The 26,541-nt window shown below is 35.3% G+C and overlaps 2 protein-coding genes across 5 annotated transcripts; one reads left to right on the top strand and one right to left on the bottom strand.

Annotated features, from left to right (window-relative positions):
- Positions 1–897: 897 nt before the first annotated feature.
- LOC145621464 (lysine-specific demethylase JMJ26-like) lies at positions 898–10,064 on the top strand. 4 transcript variants are annotated; one of them, XM_081676194.1, is made up of 13 exons: positions 898–1,882; positions 1,966–2,075; positions 3,221–3,320; positions 3,486–3,537; positions 4,415–4,478; positions 4,584–5,430; positions 5,952–6,281; positions 6,718–7,032; positions 7,451–7,523; positions 7,640–7,725; positions 8,437–8,556; positions 8,712–8,761; positions 9,551–10,064. In XM_081676194.1, the coding sequence occupies exons 1-13, from the start codon at positions 1,031–1,033 to the stop codon at positions 9,627–9,629; spliced, it is 3,078 nt and encodes a 1,025-aa protein (XP_081532320.1). In that variant the 5' UTR covers positions 898–1,030; the 3' UTR covers positions 9,630–10,064. The 4 variants fall into 4 exon arrangements, 3 of the variants coding, with proteins under 3 accessions (XP_081532320.1, XP_081532319.1, XP_081532321.1); XM_081676193.1 differs by having other exon boundaries at positions 3,396–3,537; XM_081676195.1 differs by lacking the exon at positions 8,712–8,761 and having other exon boundaries at positions 3,396–3,537.
- Positions 10,065–11,090: 1,026 nt separating this feature from the next.
- On the bottom strand, positions 11,091–26,535 carry LOC145619124 (threonine--tRNA ligase, mitochondrial 1-like). The gene is made up of 20 exons (XM_081673725.1): positions 26,327–26,535; positions 25,995–26,232; positions 25,810–25,869; positions 24,223–24,312; positions 22,722–22,796; positions 22,445–22,573; positions 22,277–22,366; positions 21,736–21,824; positions 21,553–21,649; positions 21,385–21,471; positions 20,169–20,253; positions 19,694–19,788; positions 19,281–19,313; positions 19,109–19,195; positions 15,387–15,479; positions 12,495–12,587; positions 12,191–12,412; positions 11,931–12,002; positions 11,737–11,808; positions 11,091–11,411 (listed from the first exon to the last, which is right to left on the bottom strand). The coding sequence occupies exons 1-20, from the start codon at positions 26,482–26,484 to the stop codon at positions 11,316–11,318; spliced, it is 2,061 nt and encodes a 686-aa protein (XP_081529851.1). The 5' UTR covers positions 26,485–26,535; the 3' UTR covers positions 11,091–11,315.
- Positions 26,536–26,541: the final 6 nt, after the last annotated feature.

Below are 26,541 nucleotides of genomic sequence, written 5' to 3'. Positions count from 1 at the left end.
CGCAGGTATTTTGAAGAAGATGGGGGTGATAAGAGCTCGAAACAGCGAAGGAGTGGTAGGAAATTGAAGGGTATTGAGTTTGTTGATAATGGTGTTGAAGAAGAAGGTGGAAAAAAGGGGAGGAAGAAAGTGGTTGAGAAATGCACACCAAGTGTTTGTGATAATGTCGCTGAGAAAAGTGATCAGTTTTCTCGGGTTCAGAAAGGTAGTGAGGATGGTGGGAGGGGACGGCGTAATTCTGTGCAAAAGTCAGTACACGAAGAGGAAGAGGAAGATGATGATGATGAAGTGCCGAGGCGTTCGAGGAAGCGAAGGAGTGGGAAGGGTCTTGAGGATGTAAGAGAAATTGGAATGGCTAAGAAGAAGAAGCAAAATGTGGTCTTTGAATTTCCAAGAGAAGATATTGTGACTAGAGAGTTGAATAAAAAGACTAAAAGCCAAAAGAATGTAGAAGAAAGTGGCAAGAAAATCGTAGTTGAGGTAAGTGAGGATGATGAAGATGAGGAAGAGAGAGAAGCCGAAATTCCTACAAAAGAAATGGAGCTGCAGGATAGCCGAGAAAAGCAAGAAAGAAGAATGTGCCCTGGTAGTAGTAAGGGAAAAGAAAGTTTGGAAGTTAACGTTGGTGATCATGGAGAAGAGTTTCATAGTAGTAAGAAAAGAAAAGGAGAGGAAGTTCCAAGGGATGATCAACAATGTATTGAGTGCAAGGGACGTAGAATGTGTTATCAACAAATTGTATCATATTTATTTCCGGAGATGGAGAAAAAAGTTTCCTCGGAATCCAGAAATTTAACAGAGAAAATTGTTCATAACATAATATCAGCGAAACCAAAAGAGAATCTCAGTAAGATTAACAAGGGAGAAGAAGATAAAGGTTCAGGTGGAGGAAAAGAGTTTGATATTGATTCGAGCATCTGCCCTCTCTGTCAGAAGAATGACAAGCAAAGAGTGGTTAGGTGCACAAAGTGTAAGACAAAATTGTGTTGCATCCCTCAGGACAATATAGAAATCGATAGTGAGGAGGAGGATGAGGAAGAAGGAGGAGGAGGAGGAGGAAGAAGAAGAAGAAGAGGAGAAGGAAGAAGTCCTAGAGGAAGAAGTCGAACAGGAAGAGGAGGAAGAAGATGAAGTCGAACAGGAAGAGGAGGAAGAAGATGAAGTCGATGAGGAAGAAGAAGTCGAAGAGGGAGAGGAGGAACAAGAAGAAGTCGATGAGGAAGAAGAAGTCGATGAGGAAGAAGAAGTCGAAGAGGGAGAGGAGGAACAAGAAGAAGTCGAAGAGGAAAATGAAGAAAATGAAAATGAAAATGTCCAAGGGAAAGAAATAGAAGAGATAGAAGTAGAAGAAGAGGAAGGAGAAAAAGTAGAGAGGATTTTGAGGAAGAAAGGGGGTAGGAAGAGGATGGGCAAGAAGCCTGAAGATAGTATAGCTGAACCTAATGTAGAAGAAAGATTGGAGGGGGATGATGACAATATTAATATATACAGGGACTGTCAAGGAGAACAGGTAGAGAATATTGTAGAGGATGATGAGGAACGATGTGAGAGAAATGACGGGAAGTTATGGAGGTGTAAAGGGCGCAGGGTCGAAGGCTACAACTTGTCTAACAATCATATAATCCATACGAAAAGGTATACTAACAACCAGAGGTTTCCCAAATATATTACGAATAAGCCATGGGTCAAGAGTCCTGCATCGATGAAAGGGCTAGAAAATGGTACACAGGATGTTTGTAAAATTGGCACTGAGAACAAAGAGATCGAGAAAGATGCACATACTGTTATTGGGGGAAGGCTAACAAAGGCTAGCAAGAATGCCAAAGCATCTATTCCAATCCAGGAGAAAAAACTAAAGCCACAGAATGTGTATGATGAAAATGTACTACCCCAACTACGGTACTAGTTACCCCCCAACTAAAGCCACATACCATTTTTGACATGTTTTTGATATTTTATTGTCAGGGGATCAAGATTGATTCGGATATGTGTCATCAGAGGAATGACAAGGGGAGAGTTGTGAGGTGCACTAAGTGCAAGACCAAACGGTTTTGCATTCCATGCATTGGGAATTGGTTCGTTTCTTAATATTTATTGTGCCCCATATTTGACAATTGATATGCGTTATCTGATTGAAAAGATATACTATGTACTTGGAAATTTAATACGTAGTATTTAAATCCTGGTCTACTATGGAGTTCAAAGTGTTCCTTTGCATGTTGAAGATTTTTATTTTATTTTTTTTTAAAAAAAAAATTTCTAACAAAATATATTTTTTATCGATGTTATAGCTCAAATTGTGATTATAAGAATAAGTTATGTGAGAAAGATCCCCATCATACAATTGAAAAGTGGCATGAATATGACAATTTTTTCTTCTTGCTTGGTGCACAATTCTTAGTTAGACTCACCTTGCATAGATTGTTTTTTCCCCATATGCAAGGTTCTTTCTGTTTTGTTGGAATCATTTTCTTCTTAATCATCCAATCATCCTTTTCCAAGCTTTCATGTCAACTAGTCAGGTGATTCTGGGTACATACCTTCGTCTTTACTTTGCTACTAAAAAATTCAAAGGTATATTATGTGTACCATACGTAACATACATGGTACATTAAAGTCTTATTGATACTATCAAATACCTCATTGGTACCTTGTAATTTTTCTAGCACATAAAACTCTATTTGTACTACTATAAAAATATCATGATATATTTATATCATCATAGCTATTATAATACCATTACACCATCGAATGGTACAATTCATTCACTTAATGGTATCGTAATTATCTTATAAAAAGTTCTCATTACTTACAAAAATACACCGGTTTGTGTTTGCAAATACATACCGGATATGTACCAAGACTTATCCCAACTAGTCATGTTATAAGCTGATTTGAGAATCAATCTTTATCCAATTGGTCAAAGGATTGTGCAGCTTAGTCTGCTCTATGTGCCTATCTGAAACCTTTAAATTAGCTCCATAAAGGGCTGACAAACATGAAGCATCTCCTTAATTAAGCTATTGTGCCCTATATTTTCCTTTTTTTAGTTTCCATTACCTTTGAGTAAATGTCGTTAAATGTATCGTTGCTGGTTCTTTACCTATGACCTGAAACAACAGTGTTGAATTTATAATGTTTTTATTTTATTTAATTTTTTATTTTTATTTGCACAAATATAGGATGTCAAAATATTTGTGATATTTATTGAATGGACCAGGTATCCACGGATGACAGAAGAGCAGATAGCTCTGGCTTGCCCAGTCTGCCTTCAGAACTGCAATTGCAAGGCATGCTTGCGGATGGAGGGACCTATCAAAGTGTGTTTCATGTCTAGCACCTCCTCATGTTTGCTATTTTAATATTGAAATTGACATTTTGATAACTTTTTTTAGAATCAGATGAAGGATTATTTTTATTCAAGCCAAGAGGAAAAGATTGAGCAATCCTCTATTTTATTGAAGTATATTCTTCCTTTTTTGAAGCAATTCAATCAGGAACAGATGATAGAAAAGGAAAGAGAGGCCAAAATTCAGGGTATGTCATCATATTCTCTATATTTTTCTTGTTTGGTGTTTTCCTTTGTATGCAAGTTATCGGTTAGGTCAGTTCCTTTTTACTGTCATTATGTATCAGATGCATTATTTATAGAATCAGCCATAAATGGTATCAGACGCATCATCACAAATGCCTTGAGGCTCTATATGGTTAGGCCAATTCCTTGACTACAGAATTCATCAACTTCATCTGTGGAATCTGTCTTGTGTGTGCAATGGAATATATGTTGGAACTTGAGTCTACTATCATGAATATTTCTTATGTGGTGCCAATGTACTATCGATCCTATCCTTTTACCTTTTATAACTAGGTAACCTTTGACGTTTAGAAAAAAATGAAGGAAAAAAAAAAAAATTCAGGTGCAGAAAATCATTCACGTGTGCTCTTAAATTGGTGGATAGTTTTTAGGCATATGTGTATTACAGTACTAAACTATATTTTGTGTGATTAAATTCTTTCGTTTGTGAAATTTCTTTCATGTACCTTGCCTTTTAAACTTACATATGGGTCATGTTTGGAATTTGGAGCCTGTCAAGTAAGTATTGCATTAGAGTTGATGAACTTCTCTCTGCATACTGTACATGGTATTTTATCTATGAAAATTTCTAGGTTCCACTTCTTCCAAGTGCCACTTATATTTGGGCTTTTTGTTGCCTACTCCTTACTAGCTATTTAGACTCAAATCATTCAATACTTCAATATTTAATTTATTGAGCCTTGATGAATTTGAGGAAGTGGGACAGCACTTTAGTTTATGGTTTCAGATGTATTCATTACTGTGCATCTACACTTTGGAATATGACTTGATGAAGCTTACTTGGTGACACCCTCTATAATTGATTTTTTCTCCCTGCAGGCACATCAGTATCCGAATTGAAAGTCCAGAAGAAAATTCAGAAAATAAATACTATTTTTTCCTGGTAAAGTAGTTTACAGTTTACATTGCAGGTCTTTTCTACTATTAATGAAGAACTTTTATTACTCTTCATTGTCTTCAAGGAATAATTTGGTATACTCTGGCTCAGCAACAACTGTAGAGCCTCCATTGCGGATTTTCACAGAAGCTGCCCAGAGTGTGCATATAAATTGTGTCTCAGTTGCTGTTCGGAAATTCGTGCTGGGCAGCTTCAGGGTTGTGAAGAAGTGAATGTGGAATATATTGACATGGGTTTCCATTATTTACATGGTGAATTTACTCCTTCCTCTTCAAGAGGAGCAAGTGCAGGTGAAGATGCTCTTGCCCCAAAGAGACTAATTAGAAGGAAAAAAACTGGAGTCCAATCAGTGAAAACTAATTCAGGCCAAGATGCTCCTGCTCGATCAATGAGAACTGCTGGAAGCAATTTCCTTGAGCCACAACCTGAAAAAATTAAGGGAAAATTGGAATGGAAAGCGGATGAAAACGGAAGTATAAGCTGTCCATCTCTACAACATGGTGGTTGTCGTGTAATGCTGGAATTATACTCAATATTGTCAGATGGTTGGGTTTCAGATTTGGTGAAGGAAGCTGAGGAGGTAGTAGCAAACTGGGGAAATGAGAATTCATTCCAAACTCCTAATGGGTGCTCATGTTCTGATTCCGTATGTAATGTTGAATGTGGAAGTATTAAGAAGAAATGTGCTTCAAGAGAAGGCTCCGGTGACAATTATTTGTATTATCCAGATTCCAGGGATATTCAACATGGAGATCTTAAACACTTTCAGTGCCACTGGGCCAAAGGAGAACCAATAATTGTTAGGAGTGTTCTTGAAACTACCCCTGGCTTAAGTTGGGAACCTATGGTCATGTGGCGTGCTGTTCGCCAAATTCGAAACAATAAGTATTCCCAGCTATTGGATGTTAATGCTATTGATTGCTTGGATTGGTGTGAGGTGATTGTTGTGTTTCTTGTTGACTGTCGAAAAGTTATACTTAGTTTGATTGATTTGAACTGGATGGTGTTTGTCTTTCTTTACACTAATGCATTGCCTTGCATTTGTATTATCTTCTTAGTTGATGATTTTTCTCTTTTTCAATGTCTAATTAATAGTAATTCCATTTTGTTTGTGACCTGTCTTCCATTTTTGGGTTTCGTTTCTAGCTGTTGACAATATTGTTACCTGATCCACTATCCTCTGCAAACTGTGAAAGGCAGCATGAAAGTGATAATTTTGTCCCAATTTAAAAAGTTAGGTAGCAAACTTGCAAACCTTTTTTAATGTCAACGTAGTGAATCAGGTAACAGTACTCCATAATGAAGGTTTATATAGCCCTAGTATTCTGTAATAACTGTTTACAAAAAAAAATATTTTGATGTTTTTGACTTTTTAATATTTCTTGTTATATGCTGATATTTTTGGTTTCATTTCCAGTTAGTTCTTCTTGATCACTTTTGAAATAAAATTAACTGCAGATTGAAGTCAATCTTCACCAATTCTTCAAAGGGTATTCCATATGTCAACTTGATCGTTCTGAGTGGCCTGTGATACTGAAGTTAAAAGATCAGCAATATGCTAGTAAATTTGAGAAGCAATTGCCACGCCATAGTGCTGAATTTATTCGTGCACTACCATTTAAAGAGTACACACATCCACGAAACGGAGTATTGAATCTAGCAACCAAATTGCCCAAGAATGTTTTTATGCCAAGCATGGGGCCAAAGACCTATATAGCTCATGGATATTTCGAAGAATTGGGTCGTGGAGACTCTGTTACAAAGCTTCATTGTGATATGTCTGATGTGGTATGATGGATTTTCTACTTGTGTGGGTGTCTTCATTACGTTGTCAGTGTTTTCTTACTGTGAACAACTTATTTTTTGTTTTTTTGTGGGATAGCAGGTTGTAATAGTTGTCTTAAATACCCCCCCTCACACCCCCCCCCCCCACCCAAATAAAAAAAAATAAAAAAAAAAACACAATTTAACTTTATGCTAATGTAAGTTTAAGAGACTGAGTTTTTTCCATGCTCAAAATTCTTATATTGCAGCTATGCAAACTGTGTCCATTGTTAGACCAAATAACATGCTCTAATTTACAGTCATTTTCTTTCAATGGAGGCTGGTGGTTTTTGAAAAAAAGTTTTGTTAAGCGTTCAGAGGAATAGGGTTTTAGTTACTACTGAACATGTCTTGTTTGAGGTGTCTTGAATTTGTACTTAATGCTAATTATGTTCTATAGGTTAATATTTTGGTACATACTGCTGAAGTTGATGTGCCTATCCATTATCGTGAGGCTATTTCTGAATTGAAAAGGCAGCATTTTGCTCAGGACCAAAAAGAAATTTTTGGTGTTGAACCCAAAGACGTTGATGGGGTAGATGGGTCCGAGTTAAAGCAACTTTATGATGGTAGCAGAGTGGTAGAAGGTTCAGAACCTCATAGTGGAGGTGCTCTTTGGGACATATTCCGGAGAGAAGATGTTCCTAAGCTACAAGAATATTTGAGGAGACATTATAAGGAATTCAGACATATTCATTGTAATCCATTGAAGCAGGTAGTATATTGGATATAGGTAGAAAAAAATTGCATGTAAGTAGCAAAGATATAATTAGTATGCACTTTTTTTTTTTCATGTCTCCTTCATTTCCTATTTTAATCTCTCGTAATTTCATTTTTTTACTCTTCATGTTTCTCACTTGACACACCTTTTTTTTTTCCCAACCTTTATTCAATTGATTCTTGCTATGCTTTTTTTTTTTTTCTTTACAGACTGAATAGCTAACCCCAAGTAATTTTGGGACTAAGGCTTTGTTGTTGTTATTGTCTCCATTTTCATTATTATTGTATATTCAATCTTTATCAACTGTCAAAAGATGTTATTTTAAGTTGTCAGTAACAATGTTATTCCATTTGAGGCTCATTCTTGATGTGTCCTGTTTAAGCTTCATTGTCTACATGCTGTCAATGATTAGGTCGTTCATCCAATTTATGATCAGACATTTTACCTTACTGAGGAGCATAAAAGGAAGCTGAAGGAAGAATATGGTAAGGTTCTCAATATTTACATGTGATGTCTCTCCTTGTTCCTGTTCATTCGGTCTGGAATTTGTAGATCACCTAGTGCCTACTCAAGTTGGGCTAATTTTAATGCTATATTGTAGGAATTGAGGCATGGACATTTGTTCAAAATCTTGGAGAAGCAGTCTTTATTCCAGCCGGCTGTCCTCATCAAGTTAGAAATTTGAAGGTAGTGTAGTTTGTCTCAGTCTCTGGCTAGGTTCTATTTAAAACGATGTTTAGTACCTCCGTTCGTTTATTTTTTGTTCGACTCTCTATATATATTTAAGAAAACTTTGGAAAAGATGATTGAGTGTAAGAAAAAGTAAGAGGGTGTAAAATGGTGGGTGGGTGTAAGATAAAGAAAAAGATAGTGTAGAAAGGTGCAAATATTGCGTGTAATAGGGGGTATCATGGTATAGATAGTATGCCAAAAATAACATTGAGTTAGTAGAACAATAAAAATTAAAAAAAATTAAAAAAAAAATGAAAGAGAGAAAGAAATCATACACAGATAGTGAGAATACCATAAACAGATAGTGAGTATTAAAAAATAAAAAAAAGTAGTAAAATATTGCGGCTTCTAAATGGTTTGGTTTGTAGTAACCTACATAAATTAGGAGCTCATAAAAATATGCAATTGTAACTTAAGGACTAAGGAGATGATAAATCTAGAATCTATTTCATGAATTTACCTTTTTTAGACGTTGGTCATTTGATGCTAAACTCTATGGTATTGACAAATTTGTCCTTGATGCTTACATCAAATGATTTGTGGAATTCTGTTGTTCAGTCATGCATAAAGTGGCGCTTGACATGTATGTGATGCTAACCTCTATGGTTTTGATGAGTTTGTCCTTAAATATTTACGTCAAATGATTTGTTGAATTCTGTTGTCCAGTCATGCATAAAAGTGGCGCTTAATTTTGTGTCCCCTGAGAATGTTGGCGAGTGCATTCGCCTGGCTGGGGAGCTCCGAAATCTGCCACAAAACCACAAGGCCAAGAAGGATAATTTGGAGGTATGTCTGTTACAGTTTGTGGTGTAATTGAAGTGATTTTGTATTTTTCAGGTTGCACCAATTACCATTGAATACTATTTTTTTATTTTTTTATTTTAAGAAACCATTGAATACTATTCAAATAGCTAAAAGGTTTAATTCTCTTCTTGATGCAGGTAAAGAAAATGACTCTTTATGCTGTAAAGAATGCTATTAGTAGCCTGAAGTAAGTCATTTTTAGTTAACCGGATCATTCTTCTTAAAAATGACTGAACATTTTCCCTTTTTTTGGGACTATAGACAAATTACTGTTTATCTCTGCCTTTGCTACACCTGACTTTAGAAACATTGTTTTGTAAGCATTATAGTCACGAGTACCTGAACTTAATAAATTTTCATCATTAGGGTAAACATCTTTAACTGCTTAGGATATCATGTTATTTCTGTACTTGACGTGATGTGGTAAATGAAGTGCTTTCTTTAGATACCTTTATATCCCCCCCACCCTCCCTCCCTCTCTTATCCCCAAGATAAGGTTTAGTAGACACCTTAGCTACACCCAACTCTAGAAGCATGTTTTGCAAGCATATACAATCATGCACTTCCTCTGTTTTAATTGCAGCAATTGATTTTCAAGCTTATTAATGCATAACATTGACCAAATTATAGCATCAATTGCATTTTAAATATTATTATTAAACATTGATATTTGTAAGTTTATATAGGGATGAATCTAATAGAAACAACATGATTATGTTTTTCTTAACATAGAGATCATATTAGATGGTCTAATGCATGAATAAGGTACAAAGTCTATTGTTGCAATAAATAAAGGACAAAGGAAACTTATCCTCATTAGTGCTTAGGAAATTATGCCATCTTCTGTTTTTGACATGTGATGTGGTATATGAACTGTTTTCTCCTGATACCTTTATATCCTCCCCTATCCCAGTTTTTATTGTTTTAATGGACTGCAGTTGGAGAACTGATGCTGTGTGGTTTTCTGGTTCTACAGGCCTGAAAAACAAAACGATTGGTCTGACACTAGTGAAGAACCTGAGCTTTGGACTGAGTCTGAGCCAGATTCCAACTAATTATATAATTAGTTCTGCAGTTATTATTCATATGCTGGGGAAATATAGGGGACGTAGTTGAACTGTGTAAGAAACGCTGACAAAAGACTAAGGCATTTTGTGAAAGCTCCATTGTACAGAACTTACAGGGTGGATATTTTTTACTACTGAGTACTCTATTGGGAACAAAAGCATAATCTAATGTAACTCCTTCAGCCCTTCTGGCTTGAACTCCCTCCTTTTCACCTTTGTCAAAGATATAGTATTTGCGCTCTAGTCACTAGTAATCTTATTTCCTTTCTCCTCCTAACCCCTAGCCTTATAAACAAGTACATGTGCATGCTGTGCTATACATACATCATGCAAGGCTGGTGTCTTGAATCAATTTTGCTTCGAAAGTTGTAAAAGATCAGTTTTACGGATGAAATCTGGCTATTTTGGTTTGTTGGTTAATTAGGGTGGACGAAGCCTTTCTACGCCTCTTCAACTTGATTGTTTAGTAATATTCCCCCTGTTCCTTTATTTATTTATTTATTTATTTTTGCTCCATAGCCATTATTTGAGTCAACTTTTCATAACTTTGACCCCAAATCCCCATTAATCTATAAGATATCATAGTTTTATGGAATCTTATTGGATTCGTCTAGTTGTGTATATTATTAATATTAAGTTTTTATAATTTTTACGCTTTTTAAAATGGAGATATATACGTTACTCACGTCTCAAAGAGAGTGAAAAGGAAAATGGGACAAAAAAAAAGGGACGGAGGGAGTAGTAGACAAAATTATGGAGGTATATAAAAGTGGATTGTAGAAATTACAAGTATCGTCTATTATGCCTTTAAACCATTAATTTAGCTTTGAAATATAATGGCTACCCATAATTGTAGTTGGGTAATCATTAATTTAGCTATTTATGTACACAACTCTTTTCATTAACCTAAGGCCATAACGGGATTTTATATGATCGACTAATGACCATTTATGGTATCCAAACAACATTATATGATTTCGAGATGCATCCCCTTTAATATTTTGGACTGAGATGAGGTTTATGCCATTTACAGTTTGCTACTCTACTAGCTTTCATCCAGAAAAAAAAAAAAATAAATAAATAAAAATAACTACAGCTGCTAAGATGTAATGAACAAACTAATTAGTTGACTGATTATAATGAAATACATCTATGTTTGCACTTTGCAGTCACTCAGCAATTTATTTGATATTTAGGTCTCTGTTTACTGGAACCATTATAACTTCATAAGGTCATTAGTATTTAACAATGTATTTGCCTGTTAATAAAAGTAAAGAAAGCTAAACATTTCTAAATACACAATTGGATGAATTTAATTTGATCCAACACAATAATGATATTTCTCTAACTGGAGTATATATTAGCATTATGAAATTAAACAATTTAGACAGAACAAAACCAGTCCTTCAGAAAATGTCTATTGAGAACAGAAGACAATCAAGACAAACATTAATAGAATGCCAATAGTAAATACTACTCATTTTGAAAGTAGAATAGTAGATTACCAATCCAAAATTGTCATTCCAATCCGAAAATTCTCAGCTTGTTCGAAGTAATTAAACATCAATGGTCAGTAAAAGAGTGATCTATAAACACTATGGAACTCATCCAAAACTAGCAACAACCAATATTTGACAATGCTGCTGCAAAATTACATGTGAGCTACTCGAAGAACTAATGAAATGCTTTTACTTCTTCGCCAAAGTGGCTAAGTAGATCCTCCAGAGACATTGGGGAGTGATCATTCTTATCTCTTACCCTAACAGTCACCTGTATACAACAGAATATAAGACAACAACCCCAATAGGTAGATAATATCAATTCCAGACAGATAAAATAATGGCACATAACATATGTACAAATACTTCAACCACGCAGTGCTCAATAAATCAGTAACATTTAGCAGAAGGTAGAGATTTTGGGGTGCAATTGTGGGAAACTAAGATTATTTATGAAGCCCAAAAGTTTATAAATATAGCCAAACACAACTTAGAGATACACCAAAAAAGTGGGAAAAAAAAATAAAAAAATTAAAAAAAAAATAAAAAAATAAAAAATAAAAATAAAAAATAAAAAATTTGAGCCTAAGACATACCACTCGGTTTTCAGCATCTTTCTCCCCAACTACCAGTATGTAGTTATACTGTGACATCTGAGCTTCTCGTACCTGCAGGGCCCAAAAATTATAGGCACACATGCAAACAACACATAAATATATATATAAGATTAATAAAAAGGAACCAACTACATTGGAAGACACTCCATTACTCCATAGGAAAAACTGTGTACCTTTTTATTGATGGTTTTATCACTTGTATCTACATCAACATGGTATCCAGCCTGGTGGATGTGATCGCGCACCTAAAACATGTTAAGTTCGCTATTTAGAAAATAACCGTAGACACTTCAAGCACTAAGCAGACTGAGTTAAATATTTAGATTCGGGGCTGCAGGGTATTCCTAATAATGCATAGATATAAGTGATGCCGTCAAACAATCCAAATAAGCATCTAAATATTACACAAATACACAACGGTGACCTCCAATACCTCATGAGCATAAGCTGAAGATTTTTCTGAGACAGTGCATACAATCGCTTGTCGTGGACTTAGCCAAAAAGGCCATTTACCCTTAAAGTGCTCCAGAAGAATTGCAAACATACGTTCCACAGAGCCAAGGATGGCTCTATGGATGATCACAGGTCGCTCCCTTTTAGCTTCATCTTCTGCTGAGTATGACAAATTAAATCGCGATGGAAGTTGGAAATCCAACTGCAATTAGATTCATATTGTCAGAAATTTCCATGCCAAAAACCAGTCTTCTAAATTAATCTGGAAGCAAAGCACAACATACCTGCAAAGTTGCGCACTGGAATTTCCTCTTTAAAGCATCAGAAACACTGATATCTATCTTTGGTCCGTAAAATGCACCATCTCCTTCATTTAGCTGTACCATATGATTCAGGAACAATAATCTATTAATATAAACATGAAGGCTCATGTTGTAATGTAATTAACAGAGAAATTGCAAGCCCTTCACTTCAAACCACAAAATACAGCACATTCTACCTTAACCATAACTCATCCTTCTCATGACAACAGGTATTCTATATTTAAAGTGGAATATAAGGTACAAGCATCACCACAAAAGCAGCCTCTCTCATGAAACCTTCTACGCTAAACCAATCATACACATCAGATCTTTCATTCTACATCAGCCATCAGATGCTAGTATGATAACACAGTACATTGGTACAAGATCATAAGGAATACAAATTCCATACAACCCTAATATCTGTTGATTTTCTTTATGGGTGGAGGATGGATGAAAGTAGTGTTTTGCACTGAGACATTCAATACATCAAAAGTTCAGGATATACATTCCATCAAAAAAAAAGGGGGCAGTGATATTAGCATAAGTTGTAAATGCGATGGTTGTGACTTAGAAGAGGCATGCAATATTTAAATTTAAAGATAGGAAATATTTGTTGAAAGGAATTAGATGTAACTGAGCAAAAAGCAATGTAAACTCAGACACGGGTATGAGTAAATCTTCAAGCATAAGACATCTTAGGATTGAAAATTTTAAGCATAGGGAAAGGCCTAATCTTGGACACAGATGCAAAGAGTTCTTGTTTATATGAGGCGTTATGTACTTTACAAACAACAAACATACACACATTTCAAATTACTTATTTCTTAATTTTACGTATTTGCTAATGTAAATCTCACACACATTTAGAAGTGTTGCCTAATGATCTATTCTTTTCCTCTGGTATATTTATTTAACTATAATGTGTGTTTCAAGATAAACACAGTAGCTAATTATTAATTGAAGAGTTGGGTAAGGCCGTAAGGATACCAAGTAACCATACACAGCTGCATGAGACAAAATGATGAGGTGAAGTAACATAAATAAATGCTTTGCTTGCAACATTGCTTGACAAAGTGTATTAAAGCCAGCCAAATTAGGAATATGACTAATTACAACTCCACCCCAAGATAGCACAGTACAAAACAATAGAAGAAATCCGTCATTGAGCTAGAAAATGCCACTTACATGGTTACAAATTAAAAGAAAAAAAAAAGGGACCTAAATTTCTTCAAGTTTTGCAACATCTACCACTTAAAAACGTTTCAGAAATATACTATTTCCCTTTCAGGAAACTAATATCTTTGCTCACAATACAATTATCCAACATAGCAACACTAATGTATCCTACGTTCCTTAACCACCTTGGATTTTGTGGTAGATTTAAATGACCTTTTGGTCCTTTCATGTTGCAATATTTTGGGCATCATTTCAAAAAGGATCAAAAATTCTCAATTCATTCAAAACTTTGTCATTCTCAGCTACAAAGCAATAGCTCTAATCTGGGAAAACAAACTCTAATTTGTAAAATTCATTGGTTGTAAATCTTGTAATCAGTTCTAAAAGACTGTTGCCAGATATATGGTCATTTCTGGCACCAGGGCAGGTCAAGCGTTTTTAGGGAAATTCTCCATATCTTTCTTCGATCTGCGTTTCTCAATCATCCTGTCATAGAAATTCAATTTTGATCTTTTCATCATATCTTCCTCTCCAATGTGGGAGTTTCAGCAATCTCTTCACTCTGACAGGCATATATTTCTGTACAACATTTCTACTAGTTTTTCATCCTCTTATTTTATTTTGAGCTTAATTAGGTATTCTCCAGTTCCCCACTCCTCATTAGTCAAGTGACGTCCTGCTCCCTATCTGGTTTCTGTAAAGGCTTATAATAGGAGTGCTAGCATTAATTTAACCACATCTAATAACTAAAAGAAATTCTCCACAGTAGCCAAAAAAAAAAGGTTATCCTCATTGATAGCTCCATGTTACACTAATTGTCGCATTAGTAGGGGTTTTTATGATTACATGAGTATGAGACCAATTACCATATCTCATTCATGGAATTAACGGTGTGTTTGGAACTTTGGATAGAGAAAGGGGAAGAAAGGAGGGAAGGGAAGAATGATTAGGTTTCCTTCCAAATCTCTCCATTGTTGGAGAGATCAATTTTGTACAATTTAATCACTCCCCCCCCCCCCCCCCAAAACAATTCCCTCCCTTCCTCGTTTGTTATCTAAAAGAAGGATAATTTATCCCTCCAATTCCCTTCCCTTATTTTCCATCCATTTCCTTTAATCCAAACAAAGTGTAAACTGTAAAACTCAGCCATTACATTACAAATAGGCCATTATTGTAACAGATTCGTGATTTTGGACTAGACATCCCACGAAGACTTGTTACATAATGCCGCATCTTTCACCATGTTATTTGCTATATAATGCTGACTCACCAGTCACCACATAGAATGCATTTTTATACCCATTACACCTGATTTTTATTTAAATTGACCAAAGATATTTTAGCAATTAGTTAGAAAATATGATTCTTTCATTTACCAAAAAACTGTACACACCCATATTATGATAAATTTGGTAATATTAAAGTAACTTTTATAAACTTAAGAAAATGTAAACAAATTTTAACAACATTACTATGATTTATTCGTAAAAACAGACCGCGTCAGCTGTTAATTGTGACCATACTCTTGATTTTTTTTCTATGGTCTCAATGCAAGAAATATTACAACACTATACAATGCAAAACAACTAGTTCTACAACAGATAACACAGGTCCCACATTCCTTTCCTTTGAATTTGGGAGAGAGGGGATTAGGTAAAAAAAAAGGGGAATAACTGAAGAAAGGTGAAAATTTACCTGCCATGGCTTGCCAAACTCATCCAAAGCTTCAGTAAGTGCAGCCTCCGCCTTATCCCATGTCTCCTTTTCTCCTAGGAAACTCTCTGGTCTCTATGTATTTTATAGGGAAAAAAAAGGAACACGTGAGAATTATATATTGCATTTAACTATATCAAGTAAAGGATACAAAGAAAATTAAATGATAATGTAAAACAGAAATAAGCATCATATCAATCAACTTAAGGGGGTAATGGTTCACAGAACTTAGGTATGGGTTTCAAATACTTAAAGCCCACGACAAGTATTTGGTTTAGGATTTTAAGAATTTTAAACCCATAGGCCATACCTCAAACCTCCTAGGTAGGGTTTAGTAACCTGTTAGGGGGAGGTTGAGTTTGGCTCATACCTATATTTTAGGTATCAAACGTATTGTATAAAAAAAACAAGTTCCAAACCCATACCATTATGGTTTCACTTTTGAATCCAACCCCAAACCACTTTGCAAACCAAACAGCACCTAAATAATTTTCATAGTCTAAGTAAACATGTACATCATATAGTACAATGTAACATTAATATATTCTAGAATTCAACAAAGATGGAGAGTTCAAATGTTGTGTATTCTTCAAGCTCTCTAATAGACTAAGTCACACTTCAGGTAATCTCATGCACTCGAACTATTTGGTTCGCATAGTGGTATGAGTTTGGAATGATAAATGAGACTAGGATAGTCTAGAGTTAAAACTTGATTCGTTATAGTATGTGTTTGCAGTGGTTAAGAATAAATAGTTCTCTTTCATTTTATACTTAAAAGGTTTGGTATGAGTCAAATCAACCAGGTTTCTAAACCCCATGACTTGTGGGTTTGAGATATGGGTTCAAAAATCTTAAGATAATAATAGGTATAGGTTTCGCCTATTATAAATCCATAGCTCATACCAAAAATCCACAAATAAAAACAATTTAGAAGGCAGACCGTTCTTGTTAGAATGCCAGCAAGATATATGACAAAATTAGAGCTAGTATAACCAAGACAACAAATTTTCTCTAAATGACTAGCAAAAGTGTGGTTGGTTTCCCAAACTAACATAAGCCCAAACATCCTATTGCATGAAATCAAGAGAAGGTTTCACTAATTAAAAGTAAAAGAATAAGCATAAGGATAAAGCATATAAAAAGAAAATCATATGGGTGAAGGAGCAAATCAACAAGTCATTAAGAGGAAAAAAGTAAATCAAGGGATAGTCATCATACTCCAAGTTTCATTTCCAGAATTCTCCAACTCTCATTAAAGGAAGCAGTTATCATACTTCCACATCAAAACAGATTTTAAAGACTGTAACAGTGTATTTGGATAAATAAAGGGGAAGGAAAATAAGGGGAGGGAGGAGAAGAGAAGGGCAGGGAAAGGGAGGGGAGGAATGAATGGTGAGTTTTTTTCCAAATCTCTCCATTGTTGGAGGGATCAATTTCCTACAATTTAATCCCTCCATTTCTCTCCCCTCCAATTCTCTTCCTTCCTCATTTGTTATCCAAATGAAAGATACCCCATCTCTCCATTTCTCTTCCCTTACTTTCCCTCCATTTCCTTCAATCCAAACACACCGTAAATGTTAGCCATGTGGAGAGAAGTAGATCCTACAAGCAATTTAACATTTAGGTTCCCTTCTGTGTCTAGGTCAGAATAATCAATTCTAGGAATCGAGGCAATGAACCTCAAAGCCTCCCCTCTATGTCTAGCCATGCCTGTTAAAACATTATTCACAAGTCATAAATATAGCATCCAAAAAGGTTGTAGATGTGCTCCCTGTTATGTCTGGATTGAATTTCCTACACAAGATTAAAGGCTAAATTATGAAACTATGTCATGCTGATGAGATATGAAAGCGTTAAAGATGAAAAGGATGAAATGCTCCAACAATCATCACTACAAAGCTACTTCCCGAGTTTAGTCTTCAAGGGTAAATATGTAGAATAAGTGTGTGATGTAAGCAACCCTCAAACTTTCTCCAGCTTTCATAATAATGATTTATTCATCTTTTATATATGCAGTTGAATAATATCACATCATTTACACTAACTTGAAAAACCTCCATCTATGATAGATTGGTTGTGGATATCAGCCACAAAAAAAAATTCAAAAAAAAAAACAAATCAATAGAAGAGGGGAGGGGGGGGGGGGTAAAAGGGCCTCCCCTTTCGTCCTTTATCATTCACTAAATTCATTAAAACTAATAGGTAGGGAAAAAAAATTAGTGTCAATATTTGAAATTTTACATAATGATGTAGTGGGCGTGGCTCACCACGCTTCATCCCCCCTAGTTGTTTTTATTGTTTTGTTTTTGGGGCCTAACCCCTCGAGAGCACCCAAAAAAAAAAAAAAAAAGGGATGTGATAAGGATATGTTTTGTTTTTATTGTTTTGTTTTTGGGGCCTAACCCCTCGAGAGCACCCAAAAAAAAAAGGATATGTGATAAGGATATTGTTTTGTTTTTGGGGCCTAACCCCTCGAGAGCACCCAAAAAAAAAGGGATGTGATAACCCCTCGAGAGCACCCAAAAAAAAGGGATGCCTTATAGCTTCATCAAACTTAAAAAGGATGTGATTAGCTATTCCACACAAACCTTCTTTTGTACTATATCCCTTGTGAACCACAAAGGGCACCAATATAGCATTAATAATTCCCCTTAATGAATGCATCAAGATTCAGATAGTTATTACAAAAAACATCACCAATCTTATAGGCATATGACACAAGGTACTGACCAAATCCTTCAATAAATAGATTTCTCCAAAGAATCATTGTGAAAACCACCTTTACACTTCAATATTCATCCTCGGTATGATCTCACCACCTAGTTTACACAAGTGCTACACAAGCACCATTTAATATTTACCTCACACAAGAAAAATGTGTTATTTCTACAGATACGAAAAAGGGTACTCAGGTTATTTTTTAGAAAACATATCAGGGGGGTAGCAGATGTTTTCTATGGACTATGGAGATTAAAAAAGACCAAAAACAATTCAACATAGCTGAAAGTTCACAAACTTGCCGCCAAGTGTTCAACAGGTCACAAGAAGAAAAAGAAGAATGTATCAAAATGCACCTTCTATGTAACAGGATACATTAATTGAGAACGGAACTTATAAAAATTTTACACAGCAAAAAGGGATCGTGACATCAGAGATCATCTACACGAAAACACTCTGTATTTATTTAACTTAGACGGTAAAATCATCTTGAGGCTTCCAACAAGTAGAATCAATTATATACAAAAAAGCCTATATATACTTAAAGGTCTCGGACAAAACCAGCAGATCTAAAGGATCAGCATCAGCAACCAATAAATATCAGATAATCATGGTAATCGGTTTGCTCCTGAAGTTCAAAACTATCCTATCTTTCAGATTAACAAGCATTTTCACAACATAACTCTCCATCTATTTACTCAAAATCAACACACCTTACACAGCTAATTTAGAATAACTCAAACAAATATTAAAGCAAAATTGCTCCCCACAGCTGAAACCCCAACCCCTACCTCCTCTTTATCTTCCAGAATCTGGCAAATTGACAAAAGGTCTATGTAACGACTTAAAGCTGAGAAATGACCAGACATTGCATAAAAACAAAAATCAAGAGAATTAAAACATAAATTCATTTTACAAACATTATTACATATATACTAATGCTGACTACAGAAATTACTAAAAAGAAAATGAGAAAATTATCATACGGTTGAAAGTTTTAGCTCGAAGGTAAACCCAAATTTTCCGTACACATAGTTAATAAAATCCAGTGCAGCCCTGACTTCATCCTTCACCTGAACGTATACAAACGCAAGTCAATATTTGGCACATGCAAAAGTAACAGAATTCAATTTACAACCATCAGCAGATCCAACTTACTTGGCCTTCCCTGCAGAAGATATGAGCATCATCCTGAAACAGTTGGGAGCTAAATATTAGGACCAGATCAATTAAATCACATGAATTGCAAAAGATTCAAGGATCAAAACAATAGCAACATGAAAGCTTTGTGAAACCATCACGGCATCACGCTTAGCAACTTGCGAAGAAGATTTCTTATACCCTATAATATACAACTATACAGTCAAGTTATGAAACCAATGCTCATAATTCATTGGATCACATCTAGACATCAGATATGATTCACTGGTTTTTATTTCCACTTGTTCTTGGTTAAAATTATTTTTTTGGCTTAATCCCCTTCATCAGAGAGATCTTCCAATAAGGAACTAAAATTACTTCACCCCAACACGACAAAGTTGCAGAATATCATTCATTATACAGTATCGTACCTGCTGGAATCTCCTAACACGAGTCAATCCAGTGAGGGCACCACTAGCCTCATTCCTGTGAAGCACCCCAAAATCAGCAAAGCGCAGAGGGAGTTCTGCATATGGTCAAAATTGTTAGGGGGAACTTTGAATAAGAAGTCGCAAGATGATACTATGACCAGAACTGAAATTAATTTTTAAGAAGCAGGAAGTTCTTAATTAATATAACCAAGGAAAAGATTATGCAATATAAAATTATAATAAAAATGCAATATATTTCTCACTAATAGTTCTTAAAATGGCCAATTTTTTTGATGATTGACTACAAAATATGTTGCATTTTTCCAAGCAGATAGTCCAAGCTCCCGAAGACAAATTTCACATCAGTAAAGTCCAATATTCAAGATAGAGTTCAACTAATATTAAGGCATGCACAAAATAAGATTAAATCCAACCATCTCTATAGCATACCAACAGTGATATGTCAAGTCAATACCTCTGTATGAACGTACTCTATGCTCGAACATCAAACAATGACCGGGACAGTTCATTGGCTTAAGCCCGAACTCCTGTTTCTCAATCTGCAAGAGCAAGAATTCAGCCAAAACATCAATAGGAAAATCCACTATATCTTATTTGTATATGATGAATACAAATTTCAAAAACCCAAATAATAACCTGTAGAACTATCTCTTTTTCTTTTAAATAAGCCAAAGCATTGAGAAGAGAAAACAAGCAAGATTTAAATGAACCAAGGTACTATACAAATTTCAATCTGATGTCAGGGAGAAATCAGTTAAAGCAAAAAAAATTATAACAGGAAGCCAATCACCAATTCTCCATATATTTTATTTAAATTTTAAAGTCTAAGGACCATGTGCTTTGAGGAATTCATGTGCATGTACAGCGGATGAAGAGCAAGCGCCAGTTTCACAAGTACAGTATTTAATCACTATATTTAAGTCACAACTTCACAAATTACTAACATAAAAAGTTAAATATAAGATTTTTGTGCCAAGGGCTTCCACTATTCCTTCCATTTGTTGATACAGGAATTACAGTGCAAAAAAAATCTCTCTTGTATTGGAACAACACAGCCTTAATAAACTGATAGCATATGGATTCTCTGATACACTTAATAGAGTTTCCTCATTCTAACATGAATAGTGAGCAAACTCCCTAAGCCATCATCACCTCTAAGATAATGATGTGTAACAAATGCCAAGCACAAGGGCTTGATCACATACACAAGAAGGGGAAGGAAAGGACAGAAGGTGCAGCTGTTAGGGGATGAAAAAGTGGAGCAGCAGCAGGTAGCGGATTAGCGACCAAATCAGTGAGCAGTGAATGGCTGTGAAGGGGGTTAGCAGCCTATCACAATGTGACAGTTGCAGCTTTCCCCTGCTTTTGTCTTTATCTTCTTTTGACTGATTATGTATATATAAAAAAGGGAGGTAGGAACTTGCTTAGGTAGCTGAAGTATTGTAGTCATTTGAGAGTAATGACTTGTGTCCTCAAGAGACTAGAGAGAGTGGTGGCCTCAAGCCTCCTTGTATGTAAGTTTTGCTCTTTATTTATGAATGAAATAGAAGCCTACTTCCCTCAATCAATCTTTTAATTGCTTTCTTGAATACTCTAATTGTTTAAGTAATCTAGTTCGTTACAGATAACAAAAAAAAAAACATAATGCCACAATGTGAAGAACTGCTCACCTCAAGCACAAACATATTCTCCTTATAGTTTGCAGCATGCCCAGATGTTTCCCAGAGTTGCATGTTGTAGATATTCGGACTGATTACCTAATTTCAGGATGACATCATCAAGCCCAATCATTAACATATATTCACAAGTCATGAGCATGAAACTAAGTTAATATCAACCTCCTCGTAGCCTCTATTCCTGTATTCACTTCGAATAAAATCCATCAATTTATTGTATATCCGAGCACCAAGTGGAAGAAAAAACCAGCTTCCTGGGCTGAAATTTAGAAGAGGTATAGTATAATCATTAAAGACTTCACAAAATATCATAACTTGCAGTCAAGAATATTCATAGCCACATACCTGAGAGGGTGACAAAAGAAAAGCTCCTGTTTTACACCCAATATCCTGTGATCATATTTTTTAGCTTCCTCCAGCTGTCTTAAATATTCCTGATGAGGAAAATATTTTACAATTATTATAGTAATACACACCAGCTCAAGTATAAGTGTATAACCACCCTACCTAACATCTAAAAGTCATAAACTAGCTAAACTTTCAGTGAATATTGTACCATTTGCTCCATCAAAGACAACAACAACAGTAACAAAGCCTGTCCTTAAATGAATTAGGGTTGGCTACTACGAACCATCATAAGGAACCATCAACAAATAAAAAGCAAAAAAACAAAAGGTACTTCCGAAATTAAAGTTCATACTCTCTGAATCATAGAAAAGTTACACATAGAGTAGAATCTGCAAGAACTTTCATATAAGAATAGAGCAGCAATCCAGAAAAAATGTACTGCATAATCATTCCACATCTTCAAAATACCACCATACAAATCTACCAGCACAAAAAAGGATATAGACATGCAAAGGAATCTATCACAATTAATGAATACCTTTAAACGTTTTGAATCAGGATAAGAAATTCCATAAACCCTTTGCAAGCTTTCCCGATTTTTGTCACCCCTCCAATAAGCAGATGAAGCCTGATCAAAGAGAGATTTTTAAGAAAATAGAAATACCAATTGCAACAATATATAGAGCAAAACCTAATTTAGCATCACCTTTAAGCAACTAAGAGCTTTAGCAAAGGATGTATTGGGTATATGGGGCCCACGACAAAGATCAACCAAAGGACCACATCTGTAGACTGTTATAGTTTTGTCTTCAGGTAGATCATTGATAATTTCAACCTAAAACCACACACAAACCAACCACAAGCATGAAATAAAGAGCGAGTAGAAACGGTTAACAAGTGATCACGAGACCTCTCAGTAAACAAGCCCAACCCTATCACACCCCCACCCCCCAAATATACAAATAAAAAGATCCCCAGCTTGCCTTAAATTGGTTATCAGAAAATATCTCAAGTGCTTGTTGTCTTGTCACTTCGATTCGCTCAAATGGTTGTTTCTCCTGCAAATTAAGGAAATCAGGAAGAAAAAAAATCAAACAGAAACCACGAAAAGCAAAGCACTACTAATATATATATCCATGCCTAAAAGAGAAAGTAAGTGCATAAAGGGAACAAATTACACTAAAGAGTAATGACAAATAGCAATATTCTGTATCTTGATGAGCAACGAAATCAAATGCAAATGAACAATAATACGGGAAAAAAAAAAAGGAAAAAATTTAAGGAAAAAAAAAGAGCCAAGCAAAACCACCAACTAGTTTAAATTCCTCAGGCAATGTTTCAGACTATTTGGATAGTCTTCAACTCTTTGGAGGTTCCACTTTTTGCTAAGGTAATGAGTAGTGGTGAAGTCAGAAAATTGGTTTTTCTTTTCCTAACTTTTTTTACTTCAAGGTCTTCAACCCACACCACTTGCACCTCTACAATTATCGCTCCTCAAAATCTTCAATTGTCTCACTCTTAGAATACAAACCTTTGAATGATTCAACGAGAAGAGTAAGAAGGCTGAGAACTACCACCTAAAATGATTTTAAAATTTTCAACTTGTTTCATTCATAATTTTTAACCCACACCACTTTGCACCTCTGCAACTGGTTCCCCTCAAATTCTTCGATTGGCTTTGGCTCACTCTAAAGATACAAACTTTTGAATGATTCAACTGGGAAGAGTTAGGAGACTGAGAACTACCAACCAACATTCTTTTTAAATTCACCAACATGTTTCATCCAAATTTTTTTCCTGCCAATCTATCAAGGATCAACAAAAGAGTTGTGAGTAGAAGGATATTCAGTTTTAACTAATTACTTTTAACCTTCTGTGCTCTAATTTTTTTTTTAGATTTTGCTCTTTTACCTTGTTGTTTTTCACTCTAGTTTATTATTTATAGTAGTGTTCCAACACTTTCCCAATAGTATTAACTGAATCCTCTCATTATTCACCCTTGAGATTTACATTTAATCATGGCGGCAACCACTTGAATTTACTAAAAGGAAAATTTTGCAGATTTTTGTTTGTGTAGGGGTGAGAGGCTGCAAGTTAGCAAGAGAAGAAATAAAAAGCTATATAAAGAAGGCAAAAAAAAACCTCAACCGTCTATAACTAACTATAGACACATGAAAGTGCAAAGTTTAATCCACTAGAACTCCAATTCCTTTTAGGATCCTTACCTAAATCTTAAAAGTCAATCCCAGATCAAGAATATAGAAAGAAAATGGTAGCAAAACATTAATGGGAACTAATATTTCACACATAAAAACTAAATTCATTTTACAAAGCGATCATCCATGAGTCAGATTATTGCAATTAAATATTGCATCTGCAATAAAGGCTCCATCAACACAAATTTAAGGCTTCAACAACTAAAAGATGTTGTCTTAAAAAGCCAACAAACAATCAGAAAGTAGGTTGTTAATAGAAATACTATACCGCAACAGCTTTTGCTGCCACTGCCTCAATTTGTTTGAAGTGATCCTCATTCAAGCTCATTTCTCCATAAAATGCATCATAAAAAAAACCCTGTCCAAACATGAAAGTATTAAAAGGGTGGCAAACTGATTAAAAAAAAGCTTATAGAGATGTAGATATTACTTCCACTTATGTTCTTAATATTTAAGTTGAGCTCTCAATAATCATTACCCCCAGCACTTCCCCCATCAATCAATCAATTACATACTTACACTATGATAGGCTAATCTAATATCCTCTAATACCAACAGCAAGAATAACATTTCTACACAATGAAATATGAATTTTGTGTCTTGATGAGCTTCATATTATAAACAACACTCTGTGTAATACATATCTAATAAATTATATATCCGTGAATCCTGACTGTCCTTACAAGAGCAGCATGATCCTAGACAAACAGAGGTTTTGCAAAAGACTCAATCAGGACCAAGAAACAGGACCAAAACACTCAATCTGGCTTACAAAGTCTAAGCACAAAGATGACAGTAGTTACAGACTTAGAGTAGGTTTATTGGTATGTTAGAGCCAAAAAATATAAAAGCAATATTTATAGCTAGATGTAAGGGCACTCCCCACTTACCTTGTACTTAAGTTATATTACCGCACAATGGGCTAAATTGCTTGTTGAAATGCCTTGCGTATTAGACCTTAAGCAAGACAGAGTACAGGGATACAAAGTGGCATTCACATCATAAGGAAAACAATGGCCAGGAACCTTGGCACTTGTAACATCTTTCCAAATTTCTATAAAAATAGAAGATGCCTCTATGTGGGGGAGTTGATTTACGTAACCTTCACTTCCATTTTGACTGTCCGTCAACTATCCGTCAGCATTGAAGTTTCTTAGACATTTCATATTTCGACCAGCGCATAAAACATTAAGTTAGTCATATGCACCTTTGCTTTAATGTTGAATTTACGTTTTTAAATGTCACATTCTCATCCAGGTTCGTTATTAATGTACCACCTTCTCACACATTACAACCAAAACCCTAAAGTTGCAGACTTTATTCAAAGCTAACACTTTTGTCACCATTCTCACCAATAACAAAAGTGATTCATCTAACTAAAAGAGAGCTATGACAGAAAATCTTCGAGCTAATAAATTGATAAGAACATCAAGCTCACTTAACAATGCTGATATGTGGAGAGAGAATTAATCCTTAAATATTTGCTTGGAATGAGGCAACAATCAGCCTAGAGCTGTATAGAAGTTTTACAGATAACTTTGAGAAGAAAGACAGTCCTAATTCAGCAGCCACTTCGAGACTGTTTTCACATCGACAAGGAACACATCACTAGCACAAAGTAGCTAACTTTACAGCAAGTCTTGATGATACTCAGTTAGTTCAATTACATAGGATCAAAAGTATAGTACATCAAGGGATTTGCATTAATTTGTACAGTATTACCTAAGAGCACAACAAATTACATAGAACAATAAGCGATACTCGGTTCATTAAAGCTTACCAATATTTAACTCTATATACTTCAAATATGAATGTGCATAAACATCAAATGTCAATGGTAAAACCTTAAACTCACCTCGCCACGAGTAGTACACGGTCCAATACAAAGCTTGCATCCATACTCCGTCTCTAGAGCCTAACAAAACCCAAACATATCACAACAAAATCAAAACATCATCTAATCAACAATTCACAAACGAACACCGAAAAATTCAGGAAAAACTAAGAATTAATGAGAAAAAAAGAAAGATTGAATTGTACCTGACCAAGAATATGAGCACTAGAATGCCAAAAAGTATCTCTACCTTCATCAGTATCAAAATTATACAGCTTCAATTCAGAATCCTGTTCAAAAGGCCTATTCATATCCCAAAGTTGACCATTAACCCTAGAAATCAACGAATTCGAAGCCAAACTCTTGGAAATCTGCGCCGCAATGTCGAATGGAGTAGTTTTCAGTTTTTCGCCTTCCTTGACATTTCCATCGGGCAATGTAATCCTAAAATCAGTCAAAATCGGTCAAAACTCGGTCAAAGGAGAGAGAAAGAGAAGGAAGAAGAAGAAGAAGAAGAAGAAGAAGAAAGAGAGAGAACTTGATTGGTTCGCCGGAAATGGAGAGACGATTGAGATCTTGCTGAGCTTTAATGGCTTCGAAGTGAGCGATTCGTTTAGGGATGACTACTGCGAGGTAAGCGTCGTCTCGAGGGTGAGATGCCGGGGTTGCCTTGGAAGCTTTGTCGCCGCCTGCCATGGAAGCTAAGCTCAGCTAAGCTCTGCAGATATGGCGGCTGAGAAAGAAGAGAGGAGA

This window comes from Chenopodium album, chromosome 27 (genome assembly GCF_948465745.1).
Source record: "Chenopodium album chromosome 27, dcCheAlbu1.1, whole genome shotgun sequence".
In the NCBI taxonomy this organism is placed as follows: Eukaryota; Viridiplantae; Streptophyta; class Magnoliopsida; order Caryophyllales; family Amaranthaceae; genus Chenopodium; species Chenopodium album.
This window is presented reverse-complemented; position numbering and strand designations above follow the sequence as displayed.